This window comes from Phalaenopsis equestris, unplaced genomic scaffold (genome assembly GCF_001263595.1).
Source record: "Phalaenopsis equestris unplaced genomic scaffold, ASM126359v1 Scaffold000053, whole genome shotgun sequence".
Taxonomy (NCBI): domain Eukaryota; kingdom Viridiplantae; phylum Streptophyta; class Magnoliopsida; order Asparagales; family Orchidaceae; genus Phalaenopsis; species Phalaenopsis equestris.
Genome location: NW_018164495.1, coordinates 300,083 through 314,718, shown reverse-complemented (window position 1 = coordinate 314,718; position 14,636 = coordinate 300,083). Strand labels below are relative to the sequence as shown.

Sequence of the window (14,636 nt, the reverse complement as noted above, 5' to 3'; positions counted from 1 at the left end):
ATAGTATTGTATGAACTTTCTTTTATAGATGAAATTTGTGTTTTGTTGTAGCTTTCTCATGAAGTCTGAGTAGTTTCCTTTATCTTTCTCCCTACTCTGAGATACGGTAAAATGAAGGGATAATATGGATGTGCCAATGTTAAAATATAAAATAAATTGTGAAGATTTTTCAACAACGAACTTAATTTACTTTTTGATCCGGTCAACTGAATTGTTAAAATTTGTTGTGAAGCATATGATCCAGGAAATAAAGTATGAGTTCTACAACAAAGTGAGGATCACATTTGATTCCATGAAGGAGAATTTTGTTCATGAAATTAAGTGCAAATAAATAGGAAAATATATATTGTTGGGTGTAGAATTAGAGATTTTAGGGTGACAGACTAAAATCTCCAATTTGATCTTAGTGTTTAAGAACTAAAGCGAGAGTTAGCCTTCAAGTGAAGGGAAGTGGGAGTTCTGGAGTGGGAGCTAGTATCCTCCTATCCTAGCCACGGATTTAGAGACTAAACCTGAGATTAACCAATGATTTTTTATAACACTATATCAAGGTAGAGAATTAAAACTACTCCTATTTGGCACAATTCAATTAAAACCATTTATCTCATCTCATTTTACCAAAATCTCATTATAGTGGAAAAGATGTTTTTTCACATAAGCATAGTTTAATAGTTTAGTAGTTACTGTTTAAACTTTGCATTTCTGTTTTGCTAGTAGTTAAATAATTATGTTTTGATAATATCTTAACATTTAAAATTAGTGACAGTAATTTTATTTTACTTTATGTGAATTTCCTAGTTAATTTATCATTTCAAATTTAAACCTTCATCGTGGGATTGATATTTGGGGCTTAAATAGAAAGTCTTTTATTACTTAATGATGATACATATACTTGCTTAGAATCACACCATTAATTGCTTAAATTTCTTATTTATAAAAGATTAGGGCGTCGTTGCATAGCGGAGTCAACTTTATATATTTTACGAATGGAAGAGGAACTTAGAAGGTGAAAAATGTTATTAAGATAAATTTTCCTCTTTTTATGTTAAATGTAGTATCTAAAGCCTAGCACTACTTTATTTCTGGAAGAATGATACCAAAAAATCATCATAGTGATGTTACAAAGGATAGAGCCATCCTGAACTTCTTTATTCGGCAAGTGATGAGGATAAATGTAGGATCTATTATTTATATGAACACTAGATCTATTGCTTTGGGAGAGACCACTGGTGGTTTAACACACCCTGCCCTGATCTTCACACTCTGTGAACAGGCAAGAGTTGATTTTAGACCTGAGGAAGAGAGGACTGAGCCTCTAAAACCTATTGGGCGTACCAATATAAAGACATATGCATCTCATGTTGGATGGAGGTTTGGAAGTAAGACCAGAGATATTCCTTCTACTTCGAGGAACCCTACTTCTAGTGACCCTACTCTTCGAGAACTTTTGGATCAAATGATAATCCAACAGGGAGATATCTTAAGAATGGATCATGGAATGGAAAACATGGAGGCCAGAAATGCTTACACTGATGATTTGATAAGATAAAAGTTCAAATATGATGTTGCTTATGATGATGCGATGGTCAGATATATGAAGGGTGATCACTCAGTTCAGTTTCCTACTCACCCTGTCTTTATTCCATATCAGCAGCAGAATTTGAATGTGGAAGAAGAAGAAGAAGACGATGATTGGTGATATGTTAGTTTGATCTTTCTTTTAGTTTATGTTTGATTGTACTTTGTTATTTTTGTTTTTTTGTTTTTGTTATATTTTTTAGACTATTTGTTGTTAGATAGTGAAACTCTGTTTTATTTTAGATATTAAGTTGTGAACTGTAGAATTGTAAAATTATTTGTTATTTGAAATTCAGTTTAGTTCTGTTGTTAGTAGTTAGTATTTTATTAAATGTATTATAATTAACTCTTTCTCAACATATTTTATGTGTATTATGTGTTATTTAATGTTTTAAGTCTTGTAGCTTTTCATATTAGCACCCGTAATATTTTAGAATTAAGTTTCAAAATCAGAACCTTCAACTGGTAAGTCTTTTCTTTATATATTTAATAATTTCTTTCACCTTTTATTTTTTTAGTTCTTCATGCTAAATCTCTTAAAAATTTAAGTTTGGGGGGGAGGGGGGAAGAAAATTTTCTTTTTAAAGAAAGAAATTTAATTTTATTTGTTCTCATTTAGCTATATTTTCAAAAATTTTAAATTTAACATGACCTTTGGTGTTATGGGATAACTTTAAATAACTATATTTATGTTTCTAAATATATAGTAAATTTAAGTAAAAATTTTCAATAATAAAGGTTAATTTTAAAGAGTAAGATATTTGGTATGAAAAAATAAGACTATGTTTTTCTATTTTAAGTAAAGAAATTTGTATTTTTGAAGTATTAAAAATCTTAGAGATTCATGTAAAGAGAAAGGAATTAAACTTTATGAAATCTTTAAGCTAATATAAACTTTAAGAAATTTTTGAATTTAAGAAGATGATAGTGAAGTTCAAAATCATTAAGGGTTATCCAGATATAGTAATCCTCACATAAAAAAAAGAGAAAAGAAAATAAAATAAAAGAAAAAGATGTAGGGAGAAGCTTGAGGATATGGCTAATTAAAAATTGACTTCACTAGAATCAACTTAAAGAAGAAAACTTGACTACATTTTCTAAACTTTTATTTGAGTATTAACTTATTTACTCGTAAAGTTTTGTGAAGTTCCTTTTCATATGAATATTCTAAGTGACTTTAATATGACAATTTGCAATTTTTCTTAAAAAGAATAGAGAATCAGAAATCTTAAATTCTTTATTATAAGTCATATTTCTAGTAGTAAAGGAGTTAATTGAGGACAAGTAACATGTAACTTTGGGGGATTTTAATACACAAAAAATATATGCATTTTTAGACTCATATTTTATACTCATTTTTGGTGATACTGCACTTTAATGGAAGATATTTTTAATGTTTTTTGCAAGTTGTTGAATTTTAGGACTTGGAGCAAAAAGGAAGCAAAAATGATGAAATTTGGAGTCAAAATGGAGAAGTTGAAAATTTGTTTAGCGTCGACGTCGTCGTTTGACAGAGAACATCAAATTAAATTACGGACCACTGGCGCCAACGACGCGAATGTTGGTTCAGATCCTGTTTCTAGAAGATTTGATGAATTTGGACGCTTTTGAAGAGATTTTGGATGCACATATTGGAGAACCGACTCTATGCTCTATTTGGGGCCAAAATTGATCAGAAAATTGGCTCCTTTTTGTCATTCCTCACCATCATTCATTCTCTTACATACCATACACTTTTCCATGTTCATTCCACCACCATTTTGGAGTCTGTTAGTGATTTTACTTTAAGAATTTAGAGTTTTGTGTTGAGATTAAGTGTGAATCTTTCTCTATGAGTGTTGAAGAACGAGAAAAGTGAAAGATTTCTTCTTCATACATTTTCTAGGAAAGGCTATAAGGGATTTGCTTTGAGAAAGAGTTTTGAGAAAGAGTTTCAAGATAAGTGTTGTTTTTTTATAGTGTTGTATGAACTTTCTCTTATATATGAAATTTGTGTTTTGTTGTATATTTCTCATGAAGTCTGAGTAGTTTCATTTATCTTTCTCTCTACTCTGAGATATGGTTAAATGAAAGGATAATATGGATGTGCCAATGTTAAAATATAAAATAAATTATGATGATTTTTCAACTCCGAACTTAATTTACTTTTCGATCTGGTCAATTGAATTATTAAAATTTGTTATGAAACATATGAGCCCGGAAATGGAGTATGACTTCTATAATAGAGTGAGGATCACATTTGATTCCATGAAGATGAATTTCGTTCATGTAATTAAGTGCAAATAAATAAGAAAATATATATTGTTGGGTGTAGAATTGGAGATTTTAGGGTGATATACTAAAATCCCCAATTCGATCTTAGTGTTTAAGAACTAAAGCGAGAGTTAGTCTTCAGGTGAAGGGAAGTGGCTTTGGAGTGGGAGCCAATATTCTCCTAGCCTAGCCACGGGTTAAGGGACTAAATCTAGGATTAGTCAATGATTTTCTATAACACTGTATCAGGGAAGAGAATTAAAACTGCTCATATTTGACACAATACATATTAAAACCATTTATCTCATCTCATTTTACCAAAAGTTCATTCTAGTGGGAAATATACTTTTTCACATAAGAAATCTTCATCACATAAACATAGTTTAATAATTTAGTAGTTGTTATTTAAACTTTGCATTTCAATTTTGCTAGTAGTTAAATAATTTAGTTCTGATAATATTTTAATATTTGAAATTAGTGACAGTAATTTTGTTTTACTTTCTATAAATTTTCTAGTTAATTTATCATTTCAAATTTAAACCTTCCCAATGGGATCAATATTTGGGGCATAAATAGAGTCCTTTATTACTTGATAACGATACGTATACTTGCATAGAATCCATTAATTATCTTATTTATAAAAGATTGCATCAAGTTTTTGGCACCGTTGCATAGCGGAGTCAACTTTATATGTTTTGCATAACTATATTTCATCGTGGGATCAAAATGCAACATGTCCAAGATCATTATGATAATATTAAAACACTTAAATATTAAAAATAATATATATGATTAAGGGAATCAATGTGGACCGTCCGATAAATTATTTTTGGAGAATGCTCAAATTTATCAAAATGTCTCTCTGAAAATTATAAAGTTGTCCCCATTCTTTACTTGAATGATGGGAGGGGAAGATAAAAGCGAGTTGAATACTCAAATTTAACTCTTAACGTCCCAACAGTTATTAAAGGTATCTCGAGACCACAGCCGACCATCAAGGTTCATCGTCAACCATAAACAATCGACATTAACCACTAAATTAAAGTCATCATTTACCACCAACCGTTATCGATCACCACCAACTACAACTTTGATCACCCTATCACAATTATTATAGCCTCCTACAATTATGGATTCTATAGCCCACTACAACTATTTTAATCTTCGACTATGACTTTAGTAGTTCAACAACAACTATCATATATCCATCAATTAGGACTTGTATACTCAACTACAACTTCTATAGCCAACAACATATGTTACGACCCCCATCACAACTATCATATTTAGATTATAATAGTTTATCTTATTTACCCTTAACAGTTATATATGTTGGATTATTTCAAAGAAGTATGATTTCAACATCAACTTGTAATCCAACCATTCGTAAATTCAAGTAAAAGTGGATCACTATACTCCTTATTACCTATTGAATTATATTAAGTGAGTGATGCTTCATGTTTATTTCCCTTTCCAGAATTTTTTCACCAGAAAAAATTTGATATCTCCTCTCATAACTTTTCTTTTCTCTGTGAAGTGCAATGATATGACATTAAATTATCACTCTATTACCGTTATATATATATATATATATATATATATATATATACAAAACATTACCAAGGGCATTTACATACATACCACACAATCTTTATGCATTTAGATATTCAATACCTAAACTTTAATTTTTAACATCACATCAAAAATATCAACAATATTAACTTTAAATAAAATACATATTTTCAAACATAAATTAATAAAACCATAGTGTCATAAATAGAAATAGTAAAATAAAGTGTTAGACACCTAAATGCATAAGAATTGTGCGATATGCATATAAATTTCCCAAAGTATTGATATCTTGAGTTTCTTTCCCATTATTTCATCAAACGGATGCAGCGGAGGAATCACCGAAAAGACTAACAAAATGAATGATCGCTTGCCGGGCCTGCTTGCCTTTATGTTCCCAGCTGCTGAATGAACATACATCCCGAATTTAAGGTGGGAGAAGCAACTCAAATAAACATACTCCTGGTCAAATAAAAACCCTTTTCCTCTTTCAATGGGCAATGATTATTGTTATCTGTTCCCCATTATTGCCTCAATCTAATATGAAAAAATTCCCAAGTACTTCTCGGACAGCGACACAGTCACTTCACTGTTCAACGGTGAGCAAGCCTCGAGTACTCCATATTTTGGGTAAAAGTGAAAAGGCAATGGTAAAACAGTAACATTTTATTCTTGCAACACATGATTTCATGAGATAGAAGTAAAAAAAAGGAGCTTTTTAGCAATGAAGGATAATTAGTTACTACTACACCATTACTACTATTAGTCTCATAGATGGGTGGCGATTGATTTTTACTTGGGCAGCTTGGATGAGTGATCGGATGACGATGAACGGTGTCTTTCGATTAGTTCCCTAGCTAATGCCTGCAGGTCTCCTCCCCCGTGACTGCCGGAGCTCTCTCCCACCTGCCTTTCACCGCTACGTTCGAGTTGCTGTGGCTGCCGGAGCTCTGCTGGTCGATTCTGCTGCTGCATTTGAAACTGGGGGTCGAAGAGCCACGATAGGTCAAGGTTGGAATGAGATGGGAGGTTCGATGAGGAGAGGAGCTCCGGCATTGAGAAGGCATTTGCTTGGGGGAGTGGCGGCGGTGGTAGAGGAGGGGGTGTGGGCAGCTCCAGCGTTGCAAGGTGGGACTGCAAGTAAGACAGCTCGGCCTGAAGGCTCACAACCTGAATATGGCTGCACTTGATCAGTACATGTTTTTAACATGAAAGTTTGTTAAAGGGATGTTTTTATACCCACCAAAGACGCATGTTGAACAAGTATTTATAAAATATATCAAATGTAACATAAATCTGATATACTAATAGATTTTTGACAATCCAGCATATCGTTTCATGAGAATTCAGAATAGTGATTATGTTGAAAATATGATGTTTTACATTTTTCAGTATATCTTGCCATGCAACTTTCACTATAAATTCAGCTGGAGTTTTTAGCAAAATAATTATATATATTCTTAGATTAAGATTCATGATTAATATGATATGCAATAACAGTGAGACTTTCTAATAAGTTTTTCTAACATAAATTAAGAGGAATTTTAAAATGATATTGATTTGATGCGCATCGTTCATGGTCAGCTGTGGTTTTAGAAGCGAGGAATATTAGAAAAAGCTGCACTATATATATATATATATATGTATATGTATATATGTATATATATAACTGAGAACATTCTCTTCATAACAGAGCCAGTATATTTTCATCAAATCTTATTATATACACGTATAAGCTATAGCTTAAAAAAAAGGGAAAAACTAAAAATAAACTATTTTCAGAAATCAGAATTAGAAATGTATTGCATTTATATATATACCATAACATATCAAATAATAAATTTACTTCAAGCATTTTTTAATATCTTGTCCTATTAGTCAGATATCCTAATGAGCTTCTTATCATCAAACCTTTGTCCTTCACTCACTCACTGACATAAACTCAATTGCCTCATCTAGAATACTCCTTTCTGAATTTTACTGAGAACCTACTGACCTGCTGCTGAAGAGCGAAGATGTGTGCCACGCAGCCGTAAACGGGGTCGCGGAGGCGCGACTGGGCCTCGAAACAGATAGTGACCACCGCATCCGGGCGCTTGTGCGCCGGGATGTGTAGCAGCAGCTTCGACACGTTGCTAGCACCGAACACCTTGTGCACGGCCGCAAAGTGCGCCGCTCCTTGGTCCGAGTCGAAGTAAGGAGCGAAGATACAGCCGCTGACGCACTTTCTTCGAAGAAACTTGCACGCACCGCACGGGCCTCCTCCGCCACCAACTCCGGAACCTCCGCCGCTTCCTCCGGCCCCTCCGCTGCTGCTTGTACTTCCAGTACTCATGCCACCTTCGGCGCGCGCGCGTTTCTCCGCCTCTTTTTTCTCTTTTTTGTCTCTTATTTCCCTCTATGTTTATACCTGATGATCTGTTCGGTGCTGGGACAGAGAAGACCGGGGTGTGGAGAAGAAAGGGAGGAGAAGGCTATGGGATTATTTTTTTAATGGAGATTTGTCCTGTTGGTGGTGGGTCGTGTTTGGGGTTACTGTACGCGTGGGGCTTCGCTTTCTTTATTATGTTTTCGGTTTCTTCTTTTGTATTGATGAGTCTTTAAAGCCACGGCAGGCAGGAAAGCCTAACCCCTTCAGTCTAGCAGCTTGCGTGAAGCAAACATGCGATGGAAGAAAAAAACTATGTATACTTGTAAATACGTAATCTATCTCTCTTTCTTGTCGATCTTTGAGGATAAAGCTTCTACTACTTGCTATAAGGAATAGTATGTAACTCTTCGTTTTTTTCTTTCCCTTATAAGAGAGATACAAATGTAGGGAATACTGCATTTTTGTATTAAGAGTCAAAAGACAATTATATCAATGCAAGCGCCTGAACCCGCGTTCCTCTATCAGCAGGATAAGAAGCGGCTGGTAATCTAACTTTGGCAAAGGCCTCCAACCCTCTATTGGGAGAATATATTTTGTGTGGAAACCTATAGAACGACGTACATTTCACCACACATTGTGAACAGTGACTGTTGGAATGGCGAAGCTTTTAGGATTTAACAAAAGTTAAAAATTTTATAAAAGAAGTTTCACTTCTATTTATCACATTTACTTGGTTTGATATAAACTCAAAGTCTCCACCCCTATTTATACCAGTAGTACCTCCTAAATTAATGACTAGGATTGTGCCACTACAATTCTAATCTAATAGTTACAAATAATTTCATACATACCACACAATAATTTCATACCTATCACACTTACCACACAATAATTTCATACCTACCACATATTCTAGAATAAGCTTCTAGATGAGACATGCTAAAATCAAATTTATATTTTCACACCCCATTTTAAACTTGATTTTGTCACTTCAAGTAAACTTCTCATTTTAATAAAGTCTTCACACTTGATTGACTTGGTAAAAATATCTGTAACTTGATCTTGAGACTTCACATACTGCACTTGTATCTTCTTTCTTTTGATGCATTTTCTGATGTAGTGATATCTCTTATCAATGTGTTTGCTTCTATCGTGGAAAACTGGATTCTTTGCTAGCGCTATTGCAGACTTATTATTGATACAAATCTTGATCGCTTCTTCTTGTGGTAAACTTAGCTCCTTTAACAGGTTTTGAAGCCAAATTGCATGACAAACACATGAAATTGTATCCACGTACTCTGCTTCTCAAGTAGAAAGAGTGACAATTGATTGTTTCTTTGACATCCAAGTGAAAACAATCTCTCCTATGAAGAACACGAAACCTATAATGCTCTTTCTGTCATTCGTGTCTCCAGCCCAATCACTATCGTTATATCCTAAACGCTTGAAATTGTTAGATGATGAGTAAAGTAAGCCAAAATCAATTGTATCTTTGATATAACATATAATTCTTTTAGCGGTCTTCAAGTGGGTAGCAGTCAGAGTCTCCATGTAGCGATTGACAAATCCAACAACATAAAGAATATCAGGCCTTGTGCATGCAAATAGCGCAAACTTCCAACCAAAATCTTAAAATTCGTTGGATTAATTCTTTTTCCCTCATCATGCTTTGATAGCTTGACTTCACATTCTACGTAATTGACTCTTTCATTGACTTTGTTCTTAGGTGCTTTACATTCTTTCACATAATACTCAAACTTGTTACAATTATAGCACTTAATTTGAGATTTATCATACCTCGAGTTTCAACGCCCTCGACCACGCCCTCTTGTAGATCTTTCTCATTTCTGATATTTATTGTTGATACTCCATTCTTGCTTGCTAGCATGACCTCGTCCTTATCCACTATCACTTCCATGTTGGCTTCTAATATTGTTGAAGCTTTCATCTTTTTGAGTTGGTTGGAGATTTGTCTTGAGAAGTTGTTCGTCAATGTCTTCATTCATCTTCTTCTTTTCTTCATGGGCTTGCAATGAACCCAGTAGCTGCTCTATCGTCATGGCTTATAAATCATTGGTCTCTTCGATAATGATTGTGATACTGTCAAATTTTGAATCTAATGATCGAAGAATCTTTTTCATGATACTGTCAAATATATGTCTTTACTATGAATGTTTCAAAAGTGTTTGATTTTTTCATAATTAAGAGAGTATCATCCACAAGATTGGAAAAAATGAGGCATTGCCTTTGAAAAATTTAGCAATGTAATTTTCAAGTGAACAACGTGTTATGAATGGAGCCTGCTTTTCAAGTAACAATGTGTTACTACTCTCTTAAGTGGTGTTTCGACAAGGTTTTTGTTAGAACAAAATAGTCAAAGAGAACGATTTCAGTGTGCAATTTTCTTGTGTGATCAAGAGGAAGGGTTTGGAGTCAAGTCCTATAAGTTTCATTGATTGTAGAGAGAAGATCAGTTTGAGTATTTATGTTTATTTCTAGTTTTTCATAATGTAAATTAATAGTGATGTGACTTCATGGTTATTTTTTATGTTTTTGGGTTTTTTGTTCCCGTTAATCTTGATGTTTAGTTTGATGAAATTATCTTGTTGAGCTTCTATATTATTTTTTTATTCTATTTTTTTTTAACTGTGAGATCCTATTTTGTGGTGTGGTTGATTTCTAATTAATTGAATCCTTAGAAGTATATATAGATCAATCCTAACAAGTGGTATTAGAACAGAGGCTTTTCGATTTGAGCGTGAGTAATGATCAACAAAGTGAGGTACAATATGGAGAAGTTCAATGGGTCGAAATTCAACTTCTAGAGGATTCATTTAGAGGATTTACTGTATCTGAAAAAAAAAATTCATATACCACTTCAAGGAATCACTAAGAAGCATGAAACTATGGCTATGGAGGAATGGGAGTTGCTAGATCAAACAAATCTATATTTTATCCATTTATCACTCTCCTCATATGTTGCATTTAATATAATAAATGAGATAACCATATTGGATCTCATTGAGGCATTGACAAAAATGTATGTAAAGCCTTATGTTTCAAATAAGAATTTTCTAATGAATATGTTATTCAACCTGAAGATAGTGAAAAAAAGTTCACCAGTAGAACATTTGAATAATTTAAAGGATCAAATTTCATAATAAAGTTGGGTCATTGTTGATACCATCTTTATTGTAGGACAGTTGAGATGGATAGGTCACGGAGGTAAGTAACTCTTTAATAAAGATGAAGATGAATTTCGATGACATCATAAGGATGGTGGTGAATAAAGAAGTTCATAGGAAGTTAGAAAATGGTAAATACTCAGATCTGCATTGAATGCTGAAAACAAAGAAAAAGATCTTGACGAGAATACAAACAAAGAGATATTCAAGTTCAAATGAGGAAAGTTCAAGTCAAGCAAAGGAAATGTCATGAGAGAATGCTGGAAATGCTGAAAGAATAAGCATTTCAAAACATATTATAAAGCTCCATGGAAAGATGATGGTGGAGGACGAAAAAAGAATCTCTCTACAAATACCTTCACAATTAAAATTTAAGGTAACTTTCTAGTGTTATCTATATTTAGCCTTAAATATTGGATAATATATTCAACTGCCATTTTTCACACATGCTCAAATAAAAATGTATTCAAATGTTACACTCAAAGTGATCTAGAAAAGGCTTATTTGGGAGACAATAAGTCATGAAATTTTGTAAAAAAGTGTGATGTAAATATTAAGTTGTCAAATGAAATAGTCTGGAAGCTTACCGAAGTTAGATATGTTCTAAGTTTGAAGAGAAATTTAATCTTTGTGAGCTAATTGCCAAAGTCAGGGTTCATTATAACATTCAAAGATGATTTATGAAAAGTGACCAGAGAGCAATTGTTATGGATAAGGGGAACATTGTAGGCACTCTTTATCTGATCAATTAAAAAATGGATTTCATTGATGTGACTGGAACAAAGATGGATGCAGGTCTGTGGAACCGTAGGCTTAAACATATGAGCAATAAATATATAAAGTCCCTACTTTCAAAGAATAAAATTTTGGGTTTAAAATTATTAAATTTAGATTTCTGTGAAAATCATATATATGAAAATCAGAACTAAGTTTTTTTCTATAGGTCAGTCGATAATAAAGTCAAAGAAACTAGAGTTAGTGTATAATGATATATGGGATTCTGCTCTAGTTCAATCCATTGGAGTTTCCCACAACTTCGTTATGTTTATTAAGGATCACACTAGCAAGATACAATTTTAATTATTAAAGAAAAAATATAGTGTATTTTAGTGTTAAAGAAGTGGAAGACTATGATAAAAAATGAGACAAACTTAAAGCTGAAGTGTCTCGATCAGATAATAAGAAAAATAATTGTGATCAAAAGTTCAAGAATTTATGTGCTACAAAAGAAATCACACATAAGGTCATTGTCGTGAGAAATCCACAACAAAATGGATTAAATGAGCACATGAATTAAACAGTCACATAAATGGATTAAATGAGCACATGAATTAAACAGTCACCGAGCGTTCCAAGAGCATATGACTGCATGTAAGCTTACCAAAAATAGTTTTGAGCTGAAGCAGTAAACATTGTTATTTATTTAATTAACCATAGTCCAATACTTTGAGGAAGTTCCTTAGTCCTTTGGTACTAAAATCAGGAGGTTCAACATAGCGATACGACCGATAAACATGTATTCTCCTTTGTTATACAATTTTTTGCAAACTGATAGTGATAAACTAGAGTACTTTGAGGGGCCACTCAAGTTAAATTTTCAAGAGAGTGGAGGCTTGCTATGGAAGATAAACTATAGTCTTTAGAGTCAAATTAGATCTAGGATTTAGCAATATTAACATATGAGAAAAGAGCACTGCATAACAAACGAGTATATAAACTGGAAGAAGAGTCATATTGTAAGTTTTATTTTTAATTCAACATTATAAATTAGCAAAAATAGTGAAGAGGAGATCTGAGTTTTTTTTTTTTTTTGTACATTTCTGGTTTTTCATAGTGAAAATTTCTTAGTGGTGTGGTCGTTCATAGGTTTTTTCACGTTAAATCTTCGTGTACCTTTTATGGAATAGTTTTGTTGTGCTTTTGCTCAGTTTTTTATTCTAGTTTTTTTGAATCCGTGTGATCCTATTCTGCGGTGTGGTTTTGATGTCTAATTAATAGAATCCCTAGAAGTAAATATAGTTTCATCTCAACATAATGACTTAATGTTAGATTTCTTTTGCTTGAGAATTAAAGAGAAAATCAAATGGCAATCCCTATTTTTTGAGATGATATATTTACATCCAGATAACAAATGTGCAAATTTGAGTGTATCAGGGTGCACTCACACATATTTCAATGTACTCGGAGTGTACTTAGGGTGTACTCAGGTGAATACACCCATTGTCACATACAAATTTATCCGTACATAATAATTTTTTCTATTTTTGGTTAACAATGTTAAATTTGTTGGGGAGAATAGTGCAATTATTATGTGTGAGAATGTTTTGCTTGTTTTCAAATAAAAAGAAAAACCTTAATGATATTGCTTTAATCTTGTTAGATAATCAGATAATTTTTATAATAGAACCCAAATCTCGAGACATTTTATGGGCAAGAAATGTTCAAAGTCAAATCAATGTCATTTAAGACTCTGATTTTAATAAATTTATAGTTAAACTGAATGGATCGATGAGATAGGCCTAATGATACCCGAATTGACCCAATTTGAGTCAAATCAATCCCAGATCAAGCCATTATATCACTTTTGGAAGTTTTGGATTGCTAATTGGAAGATAAAACATATTTCAAATCTCATAAGCTTATAGTCGAATCAAACTTCTCAATGATACAAATCCAATGAGCCTAAGATTTCTTAATTCTGATACTATTAAGACACTAAAATGTTTAAAAAATTTTGTCTGCTTGTGGGAATCTTTCTAGGTCATCCGATGGAGTGATCCATATTTTTTTCTTATTTATTGGGGAGGCCACTCTCAAACTCTATAAATAGAGTCAAACCTCTTTCAAGAAGACAGGCTGAAACTACGACTTGGAGCTAGCCCATGAACTGTACAAGGAAGGAGCCACTTTCTAACGTTGTTCTAAATTAAAGACATGAGGAACACTTCTTGCTCTCGTAGTTGCTAACCATCGTCAACCACCTCTCGTTGGCCACCATCGATTGCCGCTTGCCAACTTTTGTTAACCACAGCCGGCTGCCCCTACTCATTGTATCGAAGCTCCAAGCGGAGTAACAACCTACGTCGAGGAGTAACAAAGCATTCTACAGAGCAAGGCATCGTCTCAAAGATTGTGCAATGACGTACCTTGAAAACTGTGCACCAAAGTTCCGACAAAAACTCCCACTTGCAACCACTCTTGACTGTTATACAATAGTTCGTTTTGCATACAAACATTTTTCTTCGAACAACTATTTTACATTTTTTTTTGTCTATGGGACAATAGCTTATATGTGTATTTACGACCCTATAATAGATCATTTTTTACTGGCCTAGGCCACATGCATTTTTTTTTTTCCAAATAAAAATTTATGGAGTCTCTACCTCTACCTGTCACATCTATTACCTCTGTGTGTTGAGCTTTAGTACAATACTAAAATGTTAAATAATTAATTGGTCACCGATGCAAATCTTCTAGCACACAACAAATCTAATCAACTCAATCTTGAGAGAACAAGAAACTACAATTAAAATTAAAAATGAACTCAATATTCATTAATATTAATAGAAGACTTACTAATAAGAATATGGAGATGTAATTAGTGTATTTATGGTGGTACTATAACCTATTAAAACTACTACGATTACTACTATTAGATTTATTTAATAACTGTTATGTGG

At 33.0% G+C, this 14,636-nt stretch overlaps 1 protein-coding gene across 1 annotated transcript; it reads right to left on the bottom strand.

The window, feature by feature from the left end:
- Positions 1-5,733: 5,733 nt before the first annotated feature.
- LOC110019185 (LOB domain-containing protein 30-like) lies at positions 5,734-7,955 on the bottom strand. The gene is made up of 2 exons (XM_020716767.1): positions 7,397-7,955; positions 5,734-6,570 (listed from the first exon to the last, which is right to left on the bottom strand). Exons 1-2 carry the CDS (start codon positions 7,733-7,735, stop codon positions 6,193-6,195), a joined length of 717 nt encoding a protein of 238 aa, XP_020572426.1. The 5' UTR covers positions 7,736-7,955; the 3' UTR covers positions 5,734-6,192.
- Positions 7,956-14,636: the final 6,681 nt, after the last annotated feature.

Excerpts from the sequence above, each read along its gene's own strand:
- LOC110019185 (XM_020716767.1), bottom strand. The coding sequence starts at position 7,735 with ATGAGTACTGGAAGTACAAGCAGCAGCGGAGGGGCCGGAGGAAGCGGC. Across the intron at positions 6,571-7,396 it reads TCTTCGCTCTTCAGCAGCAG|GTTGTGAGCCTTCAGGCCGA; the intron begins GTCAGTAGGTTC and ends AGCCATATTCAG.